Genomic DNA, 17755 nt, shown 5'->3' with positions numbered 1-17755 from the left:
TTTATTATTTCCCTTCTACGTGACTTTTCCGAAAGAAGCAAGAATATTAATACCTGCAGTCACGAAAGCTTTATCAAAATTGGACGTCTGTGAAAAGAGCTTTACAGCTCATGGGATTTCTCCACGGCTTGGTGCGGCCTTGATTCGGCGCATTGCATACATTTTTTTTATATCGGTCCCATTGATTTTCGAAACAACTTTACAGTGCACAAACAGTTGAGTTGGCAAAGTAGCCATATTTAATGTATGAGTTTAACGACGTGGGTCCGTTTAATATTTAAGCACATGTCCTTGCTTCTTGACAGCTTGACACGCTTGCCCCCTGAGCCAGCATTGTGCCGAGTCAAAAGTCTGCCGTGTGAAGTGGACATTGAAGACCCCGTGACCTTACCGAACGTAAGCCAGTGTGTGTGTTGGTGTCACGGCTCAGTTCCCAAGTTTTTTTTAATATATATGCATAATTGCAAAATATGTTTAGTAATGAAAATGGCAGAAATTCAGTGTCACACGTCTGTGAATTGTTTTTTTGCACATGTATTTATTTAAGCACTATTCATCCTGTTTTCAGTAAGTTTAGGCATGTTTCGTGTAAATAATTAATGTTTTTGCTTTTGTTTGCACATTCCCACCCTGCTATGTCCTGTGCTGCCACTGCCAATGATCTTGGGCCGTGGTCATTCTTGTCAGAGAGATGTTTAACTTAATGGTGCTTACAACTTGAAATAATAAGTCTGAGCTGAACACTTTATTTTTTCACATAATTGAAATTGGACAAATAATAGCTGTAACAAAATTAACTATAGCATTCTGAAAGAAAGGGCATGTGACTGCATTGTGTAAATAGTTTGACAATTGAATGTACATTATACCACATCATAACACTGAGCCAATATTACAGTATTGAAGACCTGGGTTCGAGGTCCAGGTTTTATGCACCTCTAATGAAACAGCATTTTAAAAATAACAACTTAATGGTCTACGCCGAGTCACAAATGGCAACATATATAAAGCTATTAAATGCAGAACGAAATTTGGTACTGCACCTTGTTTTACTTATTGCAGCCCTGTGAAAAAAACGTTGTTTTAACTGACATGTGATGAACATTTTGCTGGGTACATGAAATGCATGTCCACTGGTGTGGATTAAAAAAAAAAACCTCATGTGGTTACTTCAGAGTTATGATTCATCATCCAGGGGAATTATCCGATACAAAGTGCATTCACTGGGAGACTTAAGCAATATTTATTTTTCACATGACAATGCTGACAGCATAATTGGAATATAATTATTGGTGGACAAAGAGTACCCCCTTCCCAAAAGATACTTGTTGTGATCAGCCTATGGCAGGATTCCTTAAATATATTTTCCGGTGAGTCAATTAAATTGACATTTAATGGTGGGCCACATACGTAATTACGCCAGACGGCGTGATTTCATGATGTTTGTACAGTACAGGAATAGCTCTTCGATGTGTTTTTGGGGTTGTACCGCATGTTATTTGGCATGAGCATTCAGTTTCTGAAGAAGCTCCCAGCACATGGAGCGAAATGTCGGACATCATGCAGAACAACACCCGGTATAACCCTATAATGTGGGCACGCTATGCAACACAATAGCAAACACCTAAGCAGTATTCTATGCAGGTGATGACTAATCTGTACCGCGCGCCTCCAGGTCTCATCTCTCGCGTTTATCTCACTGTCATCTCACTAACCTTCATCTCTTATCTGCAGCTCTTTAATTTCAATCACTTGTTTAACTACCTTTCAACTTAATAATACTCATCTCTTGTCTACACTCTGTCATCTATGTCTCATGTTTAGCTCTGTTTAATATCGTTAACCTGTATATTACGTATATCTCTTGGCAGGCCACTCCAAGATTCTTTGCGAGCCAGATGTAGCCTGTAGGCCGCCAGTTGAATATTTGTAGCTTATGAGTTAGACAGGCTATAATGTCTGTAGGATAACATGATCACGAAGCAAGCTGCATTTGAGCGTGCAACCTCCTGTGTGACGCAAGAGGTCTTTGTGTGGGTGGTAGGCGGAGTCACGCTGATTTGTATTTGTTTATGAAATTGTATGCGGGCGAATAATAAACACATCTCTCCATTTCTTGGTACAGATTTTTTTTTCCTTAGGATGCAGTGCGTGCTTGGCTCCCAGCCATTGCGAGAGGTTATGGTCACATTCATCATAAGCGTCCACATTGTTGCACCAGATCAGCAAACCAAATGTCGTATTGGAGGTCCGCCCATCGCACCATATAAAAGCCAATTGCATCGGAGATCCTATTGCAACTTTTAAATTCGAGTGTTGGCAGTTTGGCTGAGCGGTGGGAAAACATCGGTAGCTGTATACGCTTGCAGGTGTGATGTATTTATAAACTAAGCCGTGTTCTGTAGGATACATGAGTTGAATTCTGAAGCCAAAATTTTCTGCAGATACCGCAAGAAAATAACAGGAATATTAGATAACATTTCATTTTAAAGCCTCTATATTTCTTCCACCAATCTTTCGACATGTATTAAATCTCTGTTTCTCTGCAAGATATACATCCATTGCTTTCATTAAAACCTGTTGAGACGAAAGAGGGTTTTTAGAAATCAGTCGGGTATCTATAAATGGATTGCCTTGTCTAATCTTTACGTATATATTATTTTTTTTAAACCCTGTGTGCCACAACGATTGCCAGCTATTGCAGGGGTCAGAGTACTAAACCAGGTCTGCTGAAATCCTGGGTTTCAAATTTTGATTTGAAATCGGGTTCTCAAGTGTAACAAGTTCATGGTTTTAGTCTGGCCACCAATTGCAAGCACGTGAAAAATCCCATCAAGTTCAATTTAGTTTTAAAGTCATGTTGGCAAAATCCCAACTCTAGCAGGAAATTCCAGTACCATTGTGTGATCACTTAAAGTGATCTCAAGAAGCAGTTCTGTGATATCAACTTCTGTGGGTCATTCTCTCACAGTAGGTGGTGCACATTTCTTTTGAGAGTTTATAATGGACATTTCGTTGTCTTCTATCATGATTCAGATTAAATTATAATACAATATAAATAAAGATAAATACAAATCTACTCCATAATTCCCAATATAGTTTGGAGTGTGTGTTTGCACAAAATTGAAAATATGTTTATCTAGTAATGGGAATATGTCACAGTTAAATGTTAAATGGTGAGAATTGCAGAAATCTCATATATATTTAGACTTGTAAGTTATAAATGAATATGCCTGTTTATTGTGTAACCACAAGCATGCAGGCAGCATGCAGGCAGCATACTGGCAGCAAGCCACCAATCAAGAATAGCAGGCTGTTGCTAATTGAAGAGGTGGGGCAATACACGCTTCACAAATTGGCATTACGAAGATCCTGGATGACATTATTTATCATTTTTAGCATGTTGTACACAAAGCGCGTAATATTCCTGGATGTGTACCAATGGGAACTTTCACAAAATGTGATTCACACAGCTTGTGAACCAGTTGTGTGTTTTTTGTTAGCACATTTCGATTCATTGCTAAAAATGGCACTTTTTAAACAAACAAAGAACTAAGCAACAAATCCTGGCATTCAAAAGAATCTGCGCCGAGATTGAAGCAGCAGTGGCGGCGTCTTTGAGGTCTGTTGCATATTCATCGTGCCGAGTGAGTCACAAAGTGGGCTTATGTCTGCATGTGATTTTCTTGTCCGCCTTCCTTTGGATCCCCATGTGTGCATGCGTCCATGCGTGCTTTGGGATTGTGACCCTGCAGCCACACTAACCCAGCTCGGACCTTTACCAAGTGTGACACGATGACCTTTTTCAGATGAGAAGGAAAATATTGCGCTGAAATGTTCTTCATTTTGAGCTGCTCAGGTCAAAATTCTATTTGAAAAAAGGCAAACTGCTGTGATTCCTCGTGACTGAAATGTGCATAATTATAGCAAATGTTTATTCATGACAGTGACATTAGGGATTTTTTTTTTGTCTTGAACGTTACTCCCTTTGTATATTGAAATGTTTTCTGCTGTAAAAACGAATGCAGGGATTAATTTTAGGCAGGTAAATGACACCAGATTCAGTATACCACTTGTTATGGCTGTAGCTAAGTCTAGTGCCTATCTACTTTAGTGTACCAGCGACCTGGAAAATACTCTGCGAGAAATTAAGCCCTTGATGAATGTATTTCAGAATTTAAATTAAAGTATTTTTTGTATAATATTGAATTCTACTTATGCAAATTTCCATTTGAAAATATTTATTTTCGTTTCACTTGCACATTATTCTCAACCACTAGTTGAGGCAATGGCAGGCTTTACTCGACAGAGTACTGTATTTTAATAATTAAGTAGAAATAAAGTAACTGTTTCAGTCCAGTATAGCTGCATTCATTAAACTCACTTTTAGTTATAGTAATAGGTTTTTACCCTTTCAACTGATACAAAACTGACATCTTTATACAAGGGATCATGTTTGCAATAACCACAACACAAGCAGTCAAAATGCAAACAAAAAGAAACAACTCTGATAATGAAAATGATATGCACTGTCCTTGAAGTTTATTGGTCCACACCCGAGACAGCTTTTCTTGGAGCCCAGTCTCCATTGGTGTTGGACCAGATGACGCCTTTTGACGGGCTTAGAGCATATATGCTCTAAGCCCGTGTGCTGTTTCATTCAGACTCTGTCGCCTCGACGGACCTGGTTTTCACCTGAGGACGGCTGCTTGCGTTGTGGCCGAAACGTCGTGAGAATTGTTTAATTATGTTTTATTTTTATTATTTTATTACTTCCCTTCTACGTGACTTTACCGAAAGAACCAAGAAGATGAATCCCTGCAGTCACGAAAGCTTTAAATCGAAGTTTTGTACCAGTTGAAAGGGTAAAAACCTATTACTATATTTTGCCAGTGGTAAAGGAGACCTCATAGTGTCACTTTTAGTTGTGCTTCATCATTTCAAATTGAGTGACCCATAGCCATGAATGCCATAGTACCATCGAAAGCTCTTGTAATTTGACTACATATCTTTCCAGGTAGCTGACATACACTTTAAAATAAGTATAACCAGTAAAAACAAAGTTTTTCACTATAAATCCTTTATATGCGTGGCGGCTTGAGTCCTCTCGTCCTCTGGCTTGAGATGGCTGCCACCTATGGGTCAGATGATTGCATTGCACCATTAAGCAATTGGTAATTAAATATAATATTTTTGTCCTAAAAAGTGTAAAATTTTGGAAACAAATTTTCACGAACATTAATTGTCACGCACAACGAGTCTGTGTGGAAAATGTCCACTCGATTGGATCACGGGAAGTGGGTTAAAAAACGACCGAAAGGTTTGCACGGTCGTAAGCAAGCAAGCAAGCAAGTGAACTTAATATAAAGGATTTAAAAAGATACACCTCCACTTTTTCATGCTGCCACCTCCATCAGTGCATATTAATACATCTAATAACATCGATTGCAATTTCCAGTTTAATTTTAATGTAACCTTGTTTGCTATTTATTTTAAACCAATAGGCTAAACCTATGACATGAATTGCCTCATTTTCCCAATTTAATTAATTTTGCCAGCTTTGTGGGGCAATCGGCAGTTTAAAATGACTGCTTAATTTTTGGTTAATGCACAAATTGCAAGAAGAAAAAACATACCGCGTAAAAAATATCATTAGGATGGTAATGCTAATTTCAGGGTACTCTTTGTGAATTGCCACACATCCCCTGGGCATACTGATGTGGAACACTTGCAGCAAACGATTCTTGGAGGGATGAGAGTTTCCTTTGGGGCGTCTCGCTCCGGTTAATACGCTGCTCGTCGAATATTGGGCAATCCCACAACTGTTGCCAGATAAGCAGGCGGATAATGTACTAAGCCTTTAATTCCTTCAGCCCACTCCTGTTGCTGAGCACCCCCACCTCGCGACCCAGTTATCGATTGGTGATGCGCATTAAATGAACCCTGTTATGCCAGAGTGGCATGCATGCTGTGTCACTGGCAGGACCAGCATAATTTCTGCATAAATTATTTACAGTGCAGATCGCTCACATTACTAAAAGCCAAAGCACATGTTAGGTCAGCACATGTTGTAATCAAAAGTTAAAAGCCGTACTGCTACATCTATATAAATCCCTCCAATAAGCCTCAGAACTCAATGAATTATGTTGCCGTTTATGGAAAGACTTTGGAATTCATGGAATCTAAGATCTTTTGGACCAGGATCACATTTTTTTCTCCAGGACTAAGGGAAAAGAAATACAAATGAGGATATCATCTTTGTTCTTATGGTAATTTCCAAGACCTCTAGAGGAATGGTTGAGTGGATCGGTGGGTGATGATAGATTTTAAGGGGTATACTCGCTTCTCCTGGGTCAGAGGTCTCCCGCACAGACCTCGAACAATATCTTTCTGGGAATAAAATCGTATCTGGTGCAATCCAAGAACAAGATTGCATTCTCATCTGGAAAGCTGCTTTTCGTGGTATTCTATCAGCTCCAATGAGGATTTCACAATTTCTTTTTCTCCACATTGTGCAAATTTTATGGATACATACAGGGCCAAATTCACACAAACATACGATCATGCTCTTGGTCGTAGAAAGATGAGAATATATTCAGCCGTTATTTGATTCTTTAACCGCATAATATCTGCATCGGTTATTCCTACCTTGGAAGTCCGTCTTCTAAGCCATCCACCCCTAACTACCACTTACTAAAAACTACAGACTACTCCTTAAGATGTTCTGTATCATGGTCAGACTTACCAAATTTCAAGAATGAAATGAACTTTGTAGACCAAACAAAGATTAATATTTGGCTTCAAAAATGCCCTAGGACATTTGAAGTACTCTATCCCAAGGGTGAATGAGCAAATGCAAACGCAATGGGGACCCTTTCTAGAAGCCAATTACTTTCCACCAGATTCATAGAATATGTTTTATTTTCGGCCAAAACCGAAACCAGACCGAAAGTTAAAAATTTACTTTCGGCCGAAACAGAAGCCGAAACCGAAAGTTTAACTACACTTTCGACCGAGACCGAAACAGAAAGGTATATAACCGAAGTTACCGGACACAACATTTATGAAATATGTCATGATGCAATGCTACTTTAATTAAAAATAGATCGAGAACTAATCATTCAGAGCCTGCAGTAAGAGTCGCTAAATATCAAATCTTTAGGTGTTACTTAGTAATTATATCCAAACAAACGAATTTTATAGTTAAGAAACAAAAGTTTTTCCGTTTTCAGCCAGACAGTCTGTTGACCGGTCGTATATACATTAGCAGACCATGGTTGTGGCTGTAACCTCGCTCCCAAGCTGCTGCTGCTGCTGACATGTGTGTGTGTGTTTGCAGCCTATTGCATTGGATTGCCTAGAGCCGACTGACCGGCCGATAGGCAGAGTGATAGACGTAGAACTAGCGTTATGTTCTAAAAATAGATCTTCGGTTGACGAATGTCGACCGAAAGTCAATATCAGTTTCGGCCGAAACCGAAACTATGCCGAAAGAGGCCATTTGCCAACTTTCGGCGACGAAACCGAAACCGAATTTCGGTTGGCCTCTAGTTCAGTCCATCGTTAGTAAGAACCGCAACTGCACATTGTGATTAATCAAAATGAGCAGGAATAAACCTCACGAAAGATAATTATCCCCCTATAGTTGTATGGACTGTTGGGACAAAGGCTGTTAGTGAGTAAAAAAACACATCTTCAGAGCAGCTTGCATACATTCTGAAATCGGCTCGCATTCTTCGGCGGAGTCAAGTCACCTTGTTGGCTTCTGCGCAGATCAAACGTATAACTGAGGAAATTATAAGAGACAGGGGAAACGAAGGGGGGATTGGGCAGCAGTGGGGCCTCTGCTGCAGCTAGTGAGGGCTGGGCAGGAGCTCCTGTTTATGCAGACATATGTTTCTGCTGATAATTAATAAGGTCGAGGCAGGCAAGACACCCAGAGCTGAATGGCTTTTGGGGAGATGAGGGGCAGGAGGAGTAGAGCTGAGGATGATTTTGAGGTGGTTCGGGTGAGGATTGGCTCGTGACATTTTTGAAGACAGCATGCGGGAGCTTTGGTAAAAGCACAGCATGGTTGGATTTTTATTTCAGTGGCTTTGCATCGTTGGCATGGGCCCTGGTGCAAGGAATAAAATTGGGGGGGGGGGGGGGGGGGCTTGTCCAATTACCTCCCTGTTTGTAGCCCCACACCTGAGCCCTCGCATCCTTGGGCCCCGGTGCAGTTGCACCGCCTGCACGCCCCGTGTAGCTACGCCACTGGCCATGTTTGTATATGGAAGCCCAGTTTTATTTATTGTGGAGCGGTGGGGAGTATTTGGAGGCAAGGTCATATATAGGAAGTCGATGTGGGGTTGTCATGTGTTGGTGGTTATTGGGGATGGAATCATTCACTCGCTCCATAATTCAAATAATTTCGACGATTTGTGGGTCATTAATTGATTTACGTATAAAATATTTTTTTCGCCACGGCATTTAAAACCCATTGCAGTTGCAGGGTTTTTCACAAACCGTATATGTATAGTTTATACGATTGGGGAATAATATATTCTTACATGCATTACTTAATAAGTGTATCATGAAAGTAAGAATTTCTGTGCAAGTATTGTTGACCCCTTATATCCCTACCAGTTGGTATGAGACAAGGGCAGTGGTTGGGAGCAGTCAGGAAATCTATATATATAAAATCGTGCATGTCTGTCTGTCCGTCTGTGTGTGTGTGTGGATTTCGGACCATACGCACTTTCATTGGACGGCGGTTGCCCCTGGCAACGGATAGCGACGCCTTCGCCGCTTTCATTGGACCTGGCAACGGCTAACCACGCCTTCGCCAAGGGCTGCAGTTTCATTGGACGGCGGTTGCCCCTGCCAACGGCTAGCCACGCCTTCGCCATTTTCATAGGCTCCGTAAATAATTAAATAATATCCATTACACAGTGTTGTTGGCGCGCTGAGGGGGGGGGGGAAGGCACGCCACCCGTACCCTGCCTCTGCCGGGTGGGCAATTTAGGCCAGGCCGGAGGCTCTGCACGCTACTAGGCCTCGACACCCACCACGCCACTCTGAGGTAAATTCATCAAAGTTTTTCCTACTCTTCACTCCACCCCCACCACAATGTGTGCAATTAATATTACTTTTAAACCCAACGCGCCAAACATCGATTAATTAAATGTTCACTGTACAAATAGTCATTAAGCTGGGTCAGCGTACTGCCAGTCTATCATGTAGACTGTAGCCTGCTTATTAAGCTCGGTGAGCGTACTGCCACTCTATCATGTACACTCTAGCCTGCTTATGAAGCTGACTGCGTGTACTGGCAGTCTATAATGTGGACTGTAGCCTGGTTATTATAATCGATTCTTTATATGTTCTTTGTACAAATAGTCATTAAGCTGGTTGAGCGACCCCAGTTCCATTCCAACTCACGCCCACCACTGCTGACGATTATTTGAAACGGACCTGGCCCTCCCCTAGGTCCACTCAGCCTCAAACGCGTAACTGCTGTCGTGTGTGAACATCGTCACTGGGGAGACAAAGGCGGCCGGGCATCGTGGATCCAAGTCCCGGGCGAAGCCGGGTCATGTGTATGTGTTTATGTGTATGTCTGTGTGTCTCTATGTATGTGTGTATGTATGTGTATGTGTTTGTGTGTGTGTGTATGTATGTGGGTTTTTTTCTATGTCTTTATGTGTATGTCTGCGTGTCTGTATGTATGTGTGTATGTACGTGTGTGCATGTGCTTGTGTGTATGTATGTGTGTGTCTATGTATGTGTGTGTATGTGTTTCTGTGTATGTATGTGTGTGTATGTATGTGTGTTATGTGTCTGTCTGTGTGTCTGCATGTATGTGTGTGTGTGTATTGTGTATGTGTTTGCATGTGTTTGTGTGTTTACGCTCGCATTACACAAATGTGTTGCAGGTCTAAGGCGTTCCTTGCGCAGCATTGCCGCTTTATTATTTCAGTCGTTTACTGCCGTACGCACCCTGAAAGTCGTGTGTGTCTGCAGCAAGCGCGTGTATGTGTACCTATGGACGCACGCGCGTGTGTTGTGTAGGGGGAACGGTAGTGTAGTGCTTAGCGTGCTGCCTGTGTCTGTGTGTGTGTCTGTGTGTGTGCGTGTGTGGTGTGTGGGGAGCGGTAGTGCAGTGGTTAGCGTGCTATCTGTGTGTGTGTCTCTGTCTGTGTGTGTCTGCGTGTGTCTGTGTGTGTGTCTGTGTGTGTGTCTGTGCGTGTGTGGTGTGTGAGGAGCAGTGGGTGTAGTGCTTAACGCTACGCTGCGCTACCAACCCAGCGAACCGAGTTCGATTCCCGCTCACGGCCACCACCGGTGACGATTATTTGAACCTCCCCTAGGTCGACTCAGCCTCAAACGAGTAACTGGTGTGGCGTATTAACATCGGCACTGGGGAGACAAAGGGCGTGGTGGATCCAAGTCCCGGGCGAAGCCGGGTCATGTGAATGTGTGTATGTGTTTATGTGTATGTCTGTGTGTCCGCATGCATGTGTGTATGTATGTGTGTGTATGTGTTTGTGTGTATGTATGTGTGTGTGTATGTATGTGTGTATGTGTTTCTGTGTATGTGTGTGTATGTTTGTGTGTTATGTGTGTCTCTGTGTGTCTGCATGTATGTCTGTGTGTATTGTGTATGTGGTGAGGGAGGGAGAGTGGTGAGGGAGGGAGAGTGGTGAGGGAGGGAGAGTGGTGAGGGAGGGAGAGTGGTGAGGGAGGGAGAGTGGTGAGGGAGGGACTCAGCCGCAAAACGAGTAACTGGTGTGGCGTATTAACATTGCCACTGGGGAGACAAAGGCGGCCGGCCGTGGTGGATACAAGTCCCGGGCGAAGCCGGGTAGTACAGCTAGTAATAAATATATTGGTGGTGCACAGAAACCCGTGTGGGAGGGGAGGTTGTGGAGAAAGGAAGCAGATGCAGTTTATAATCTTCAAAATGAGCAGGTAAGTATTTTAAACATGTTTTATTTTTTCAGAATCAGAATCTGTATTTATCCTGGAGAAATCTTATGAGATATGAAGCTCTTTTTGACAGATGTCCAGTAGAGGGACCTGGCCACACCGGCCCGCTAAAGACCAGCCACCACTGGCTGGGAGCAGGAGGGTCAGATGGGCAGTGCTTTGATGGGGTTGGAGGCCTGTTACGATGTGGTCGGAATGTTTAGGGTTCCCACCACCCCACCCTGGTCCACTACTGTGCCCTGGGGTCCTTGGCATCATGAAACCTGAACCACGGGTGGCCGACTTGCTCAACACGCCTGCACTTTAAAAAGCCACGCTGGTATCCCATGGTGGATGGTGGGGAAAAAAATGTTTTAAACAAATGCCGTGTTGTAAATAAAAAAAATATTGATTTTTTTTTGTTACAATCGTTTAGACGTGTCTACAAAGCAGAACCGTGTTTTGGTCAGGAGTATCTTACCAGTTTATAAGAATAAAAATGCTGTTTCAGGGAAGCCTTAAGCAGTCTCAACATTTTTTAAGGAATGTCCTGCTATATTTAAGTGGAAAGTTTTGGCAATTCAATTCGCGAATGTTTCATAAGTGAGAGGAAACCAGAGAACAGAGAAAACCAACTCAGCATAGAATCTCTGCACAGATGGATTCAATTCAATTTCTGTACTCCCATTTCTAGGCCACCTCAGCCCAGTGAATTTGGGAGTTTCACACATCTGTAATTCACCAACCCTAGCCTCCAAAGTGCTGGATTACAATCATGTTTCACCATGCCAAGTGTTTTTACCATAATCCCAATGAGAAAGTATTTTTAACCTATAACATGTTCTTAATTACATCTTTAGATTTAAATGTTTTTCATGGCTAAGTGTTTAAGATTGTAACGTATCACCTTTTCATGGAAACTTTTTTTACGTGCAAACATTAATGCCATATTTGGTTAAAGATTTAAGTAATTAATTATTGCTTTCATGAAATGTATTTAATTAATTGCAGTGCACCATATTCTTTGAATAACCATTGCATTGCAAGGGCACTGAGCCAGAAATGTTGAGATCCCGGGTTCAAGGCTAGAACAGTGAAAAGCCAACATCTGGTGTGCAATCTCATGATTATAATCTAACTATCCGCATACAGTTACAACACAACACAGTTTGAATTTACGTAGCTTATAAATGCAACCACATCTCAAGAAATGTATATAAATGGGGGGAGAACTTGTTTTATAGAGAGAAATAAGCAGTCACAAGCGGAGGATACAAAAGGAAGGGCTTGATATCCTGGACTTGAACAAGGGTCAGCTGTATAAGGCTCTGCCTCCTAAAACAATTGATATGTGTTTCATGCAACCACAAGTTCTGTGAGTGTAAATTGGGTGATGGCGAGTGTAAAAGTTAATGCGGCTTGTCATTTCAGCAGGGGGCGTCCACCCGATTTGGCGGTTTAGGGCAAGAACTGCCGCGTAGAGTAACCGAGTTGGCTTTTGTAAGTGAAGCGTATCATTCGTAAGAAGCCGAAAAGTGGTTCTGGTTCACAGTTCATGCACTACCCCAGCGACTGTCTAAAACCGCAGTCTCTACCAACTTAAAAGAGTACGTGTGTGGAACTCAATACTGTACTACTGGACATTGGCAGCATTCTCACGATTCACATTGCAAGTTGTGCATCGGCGAGTTTCCTTGCCCTGCTCGACTCAGATGCTCTGGTCGATTAGTACAAGCGCACCGAGAGCGAGAGAAGCAGACAGAATTGGTATTGAGTTGACGCTTTAGGGAAGGGCAGTGTTCGGATTAAAGCTCTTCCCTTGGTCAGCCCGTGCAGTGGAAACAAGCATCAAGTCACATAAGCAGCCATCAAACATTCCTGGAAATTATCTTAACGTGTCTGCTGCCTGAACCAGGCTTTGACAAATATACATAGGCCACTTGACGGCGTTCGTTTTTTTGATGCAAACAAAATCCGACGCGCAGATGGTGAACCTCGTTTGTTGGTCCGTTTCGGTGCCAATCTCATCGCCCACACACACGTGCGCGCGACGCTTCAATGTTTTTGTGTAAAAAAAAAAACATCAAAAAGTTGGTTAATGGAAAACATGTTGAGGACTTGTTATAAACCACAATCAAGTGTGTACAGTACACAACTTGCACACATAACTCAACGTGATTAAAGCGTACAGAATTTGTGTCGGCGAATAACACGTGCCGGGCTAAGATGTAAGGTGCAGGATTTTGAAACAAGGGAACTCGATGAATGCACGCTCATGAACACAGGCTGAATGTGAACTTGATATATGTTTTCTTGGTTCTTTCGGTAAGGTCACGTAGAAGGGAAGTAATAAAATAGTAAAAATAAAACATAAAATAATTCTCACGACGTTTCGGCCACAACGCAAGCAGCCGTCACCTGAGGACGGCCGCTCACCTGAGGACGGCTGTTTGCGTTGTGGCCGAAACGTCGTGAGAATTATTTTATTATGTTTTATTTTTATTATTTTATTAGTACCCTTCTACGTGACTTTACCAAAAGAACCAAGAAGATGAATCCCTGCAGTCACGAAAGCTTTAAATCGAAAAATGTATATATGTTTTGAATCCATATATTGTGTATATATATAGAATATCGTATCGAGGTGCAGTGACCTTTTTATAAAGTTTGAGCTTGATGCTGCGCTTCTTGACGTAGATCGCACTGACAGACAATCTGACGCACGTGCCCAGGGGGCCAGATCCACATATAGACCAAACCGCTAAGGTCCATCGCACTGCTACGGCAATTCACCGCAATCCTCACCATTGTCGTCGGCTCGTTTTGCCAAATATTGTACAAACGGGAGCCTTTCAGTAACAGCGCATGAAATGGGCCCCAATATGCGTTTTCAGATGAATGACTGAACACAGGTGTCCAAAGAAAGTGTCAGGATCTTGCTTGTAACATCGTGTCAGATTGTACGAACCCCAAAAATATCGAGTTAAACGGCTTGGAAATGCAGTCCAGTTGCACTATGATAGATTATAAAGGTAAATTTGTCGTTAAAGCCATAGCATCTCTGTGCATTACTACAAGTTGTTTTGTCTGTTTTGACTTTGATTGAACTTTGCAATTCGTATATCACATTTAAAAATTAGCACTTAAATAATTAAAGTATAGGCATAACGAGATGGAGCAATAATATCAGTTCCTGTGTAGGTGCTTGGTGGATTTATACATTTCAGAATCGTGATATGTGGCAGCAGCTTGGGTAGGCCCTCATCCAGCAGTGGATTGACCATGATTGATGATGATAACGATAACGATGAAGAAATAATGACGCGTTTGGCACCGGGCATGGTCGGTAGTAAAACAGTAAAGGGAAGAAATTGAATATACACAAAGAGGGGGGGGGGGCAACATTATAACAGCCCTAGGGCCCCCCTCATCCAAACGCCAGGCTGGTCCAAGGATCAGGGCACTGCATCTGGTTTGAGTTCAGTCTTTCTCTCTGCCACAGCGGCGGGACGACCGGCAAGGAAACGATGGTGAGCATTTTGCCGGCCGTGGCGGAGCAGCTGCTGGCCGAGATCCACAGGAGCTTTCAAACGAAGGGCAAAGGTCAGGTTCAAACTGAGGGCACGCTGGGCCGTGGCCTCCAATGGTAGTTTCGATTTCCCAACGTGATGAGGGGTTACACTCCCGTCTCAATCACAATTTGATGTTGATTCTTTATGTTAACTTAATTTGCAATTGCTTTTGATGTTTTTCCTTCTTTGTTTACATATTAGTACAATAATAAACCTATATATCTGTTTAATGTTTCTGTTGCTTATTTGTGTAATTTGTGCTTTGATCAATCTGAAAGTAATCTGCCCGAGTGGATTTGCACTGCAGGGAATTTAATATTTAGCTTTGATTTAACATTGATTTGTGTTTACAATAATTTGACTTCCTCATGTGACTAGTTTTTTTATTAGATTTTGGTTTTGATTTGCTAGTTGCTTAATCGCTGTACTTTGTTTTGTTTGTTTTACTTTTGTCATTTGTAGTGACCCAGATCATCACGCTTGCAAATGAGTCTATCTCCTGGTCTCTTGAGTTCTCACCTGGTCAAACAAAATAGACCTGAAACTCATTTCCCAACAACAGTCACCACGCGGGTCAATGGGGGCTGTTGCAGACGTCACTTGCCATCGATGCTAGCCGCACCTTCGATGAGCACGGTTGGCTACGTATGGTGCAAAAGAAATTCAACATACATATTTCTAGATTTGAAGCTTTCGTGACTGCAAGGACTCATACTCTTAGGTTTTTTCGGTAAAGTCACGTAGGTAAAAAATAAAATCAAAAATTACTAAAAGTAATAATAGAAATAAAAAAATAAATCACGACGTTTCATACATAGCCATGGCCGAGACTCACCGAGCTTGGAGTGCAGTGTGCAAACCACTGTGTCACCGCTCTACCCCATGATGCACGATGATGTATTGTGACCAAATAACAATAGTACAATCCTAGCGACTGGTATAAGCAATCGGGGTGAACGTTATACGATTGTGGCCTCCCAACTACTGTCCAATGCCAAACGCATTTCACAATAAGTCCAGCACGAAGAAAACTGCTCATCCCTCATACTTTGCACACTCTTGCTTATGCTGCATTTTAAACATCTTCTGGTGGGAAAAACATTTCCGTGGGCAATCATATTTCATATTAAGTGATGTTGATCTGACATAGCAGTGTGTAGTGTTTGTTTCCCCTGCACTGTTGAGCATTTCACGGCTTCTCTTAAGTTTGTGCGGGGACAAAACTAATCTCATCGGGTGGGATTAGTGCTGAGAAAATAAAGCAAACTTTCTCGACAGTTCAGTGCAGATGAGTGTTACTGTGTCACACCTGTGCAGCACCTTCAAGGCTCTTGTGGTGTACGCAGGTTGCGATTCGTTAACTGCAATGTGGATCCTTCAATCGCAACACGTTGTGTCAATGATGAAATACGTGCAGGCACGTTAACAAATAGATATAATAACACAGAAAGGTGGTGCTGTTCACAAACAGCATGAAGGCATGACTCCCATCATACCTTGCATGCATGTCATAGGATTCCCACATTGCATGTACAAGCAACCCCTACCCCAGCCGGTCACCTCTCTGTCGGCAGTTGCTCAGCTGAATGACCACATGTGGGATTTCTACGTTTGATCCAATACTGCAGTCGCTTTAGGGATTGAATGTGCCCGTGCTCGTTATCATTAAATCCCTGTGTTTCTGACCCCCCCCCACCCCCCTCCAGTGTCCGTGGTAACAGTGCATTGTCAACCTGGGGCGTTTGTTCCAGATAGGTCTGTTAGGCGGCAAAAATAACAAGTGTGAATCAGGTGGCTTGGGCCTTCATTGTCTGGGGTTGTATTGACCCTGACCATACACTGAGAGTCAGCTCGAGATTATGCTAGACAAAGGGAAGGCAGAAGGCATGGCGCTGATATTAAAAAAAACCACGGATAACGCTAACTATATAAATAAGAATACTGTATATAAATAGAATGGGAGTTAAGATATAGAATGTGTCGCTTGCTTTTTTAATTGTTTCTTTAAGTAATCGGTCTACTGGCTGATGTGTTTGCAGTCACATAGGCACCGGGAGTCAAGAATTAGCAGCAGCTAATAATTCTGTATTTATTTTTTAGAGTAAGGATTCATTTAATATTGCGTCTTTCATGTAAATTGCATGTCAAAATCGCTGAGCAACCACATACGCAAGCTGGAAGGCTGCCCAGGTGGTAAGCTGGTGCCAACAATTGCTTTGCAGGACTTTATATATTAAGATAGGTTTCATGCAATTACTGAGTGTTTATGCATGTGGGAGGGAAACCGGAGCACCCGGAGAAACTCCACGCGTGCGAGGGGGCAACACTCAATCCCATACATAAGGCACAGAATATATCAGTCCACACTCTGCTGTACTGCATTCTGTTGGCAAGCCAGCGTATTGCACTTTCATGCCCAGAGTGCTGAATTACAGGTGTGCGCCACCATGTACAGATGTTTACGTATTTTTTTTGCAACCTTGGTTCATCCTCAACCGGATATAATTTGCCTCTGGATTATGAAGAGTTAACTGTAATATGAATCTTAGCCATTCCCTGAACAAATACTTGAACTGATACTCATTTTAGGCTGAGTAATCTTGGAGTAGAGCCTTATCAGAAACTCATTTCAGACCCAAGGTTGCACTGTATTTTAAATTTGCACAAAAACGATTGCAATATTGTAAAAAATGTCACCTTGAAAATAATCCATATTTTAAAGCAGGCAGAAAGACACAAAGATTTTACAAAGGCCATACATTTTAACGGGATAAAAAACACGTCAAAAAAGCATTGAACTCCATGGTGAGGTAATACAGTAACAATACCTTTAATACTGCAGTGTTAATAATTTACGATTGTTTAAAAGCCACTTTAGCCATTGTACAACTGGAGCACGCGGAGCTGATAAGCAGGAAGGCAGAGGTGGGAATTGCGGAATCCAGCCCCTATCATCACAAATGGACAGGGGGACACAAGGGCTTTTGCCATTATTGAGTTAATGTCTGGAACCAGAAGCCTGCCCCTTTATCTGACACAATAAATGATCCTGTTGACTCACCTCCTAAGCGAGTTTGGGCAATCTGGTGCTCTTGAGCAGCCCATTAAAGCAATAATTACCGTACAACTACAGCTCCGATTTAAAAGTGACAAACTCCAGCAAAAAGGCATATTCATTTTTTATTCAGTTGAAATTGATACAATAAATATGAGGCCTATTGCCGCACACTAGT

The 17755-nt window shown here is 42.2% G+C and overlaps 1 protein-coding gene across 3 annotated transcripts in view; it reads left to right on the top strand.

The window, feature by feature from the left end:
- The window catches only part of ZSWIM7 (zinc finger SWIM-type containing 7), a 48551-nt gene that overhangs the window by 10968 nt on the left and 19828 nt on the right, over nt 1–17755 (top strand). For all 3 annotated transcript variants that reach the window (XM_061561964.1, XM_061561962.1, XM_061561963.1), the window contains exons 2-3: nt 306–396; nt 14453–14553. In XM_061561964.1, coding sequence (XP_061417948.1) covers nt 14478–14553 — 76 coding nt within the window. In that variant the 5' untranslated portion in view covers nt 306–396; nt 14453–14477. The remainder of the gene's footprint in view (nt 1–305; nt 397–14452; nt 14554–17755) is intronic.

This window comes from Lethenteron reissneri, chromosome 28 (genome assembly GCF_015708825.2).
Source record: "Lethenteron reissneri isolate LAM-NWPU_2019-01 chromosome 28, ASM1570882v1, whole genome shotgun sequence".
Taxonomy (NCBI): domain Eukaryota; kingdom Metazoa; phylum Chordata; class Hyperoartia; order Petromyzontiformes; family Petromyzontidae; genus Lethenteron; species Lethenteron reissneri.
The sequence above is the reverse complement of the archived record's forward strand: the minus strand, read 5'-3'. Positions and strand labels throughout refer to the sequence as shown.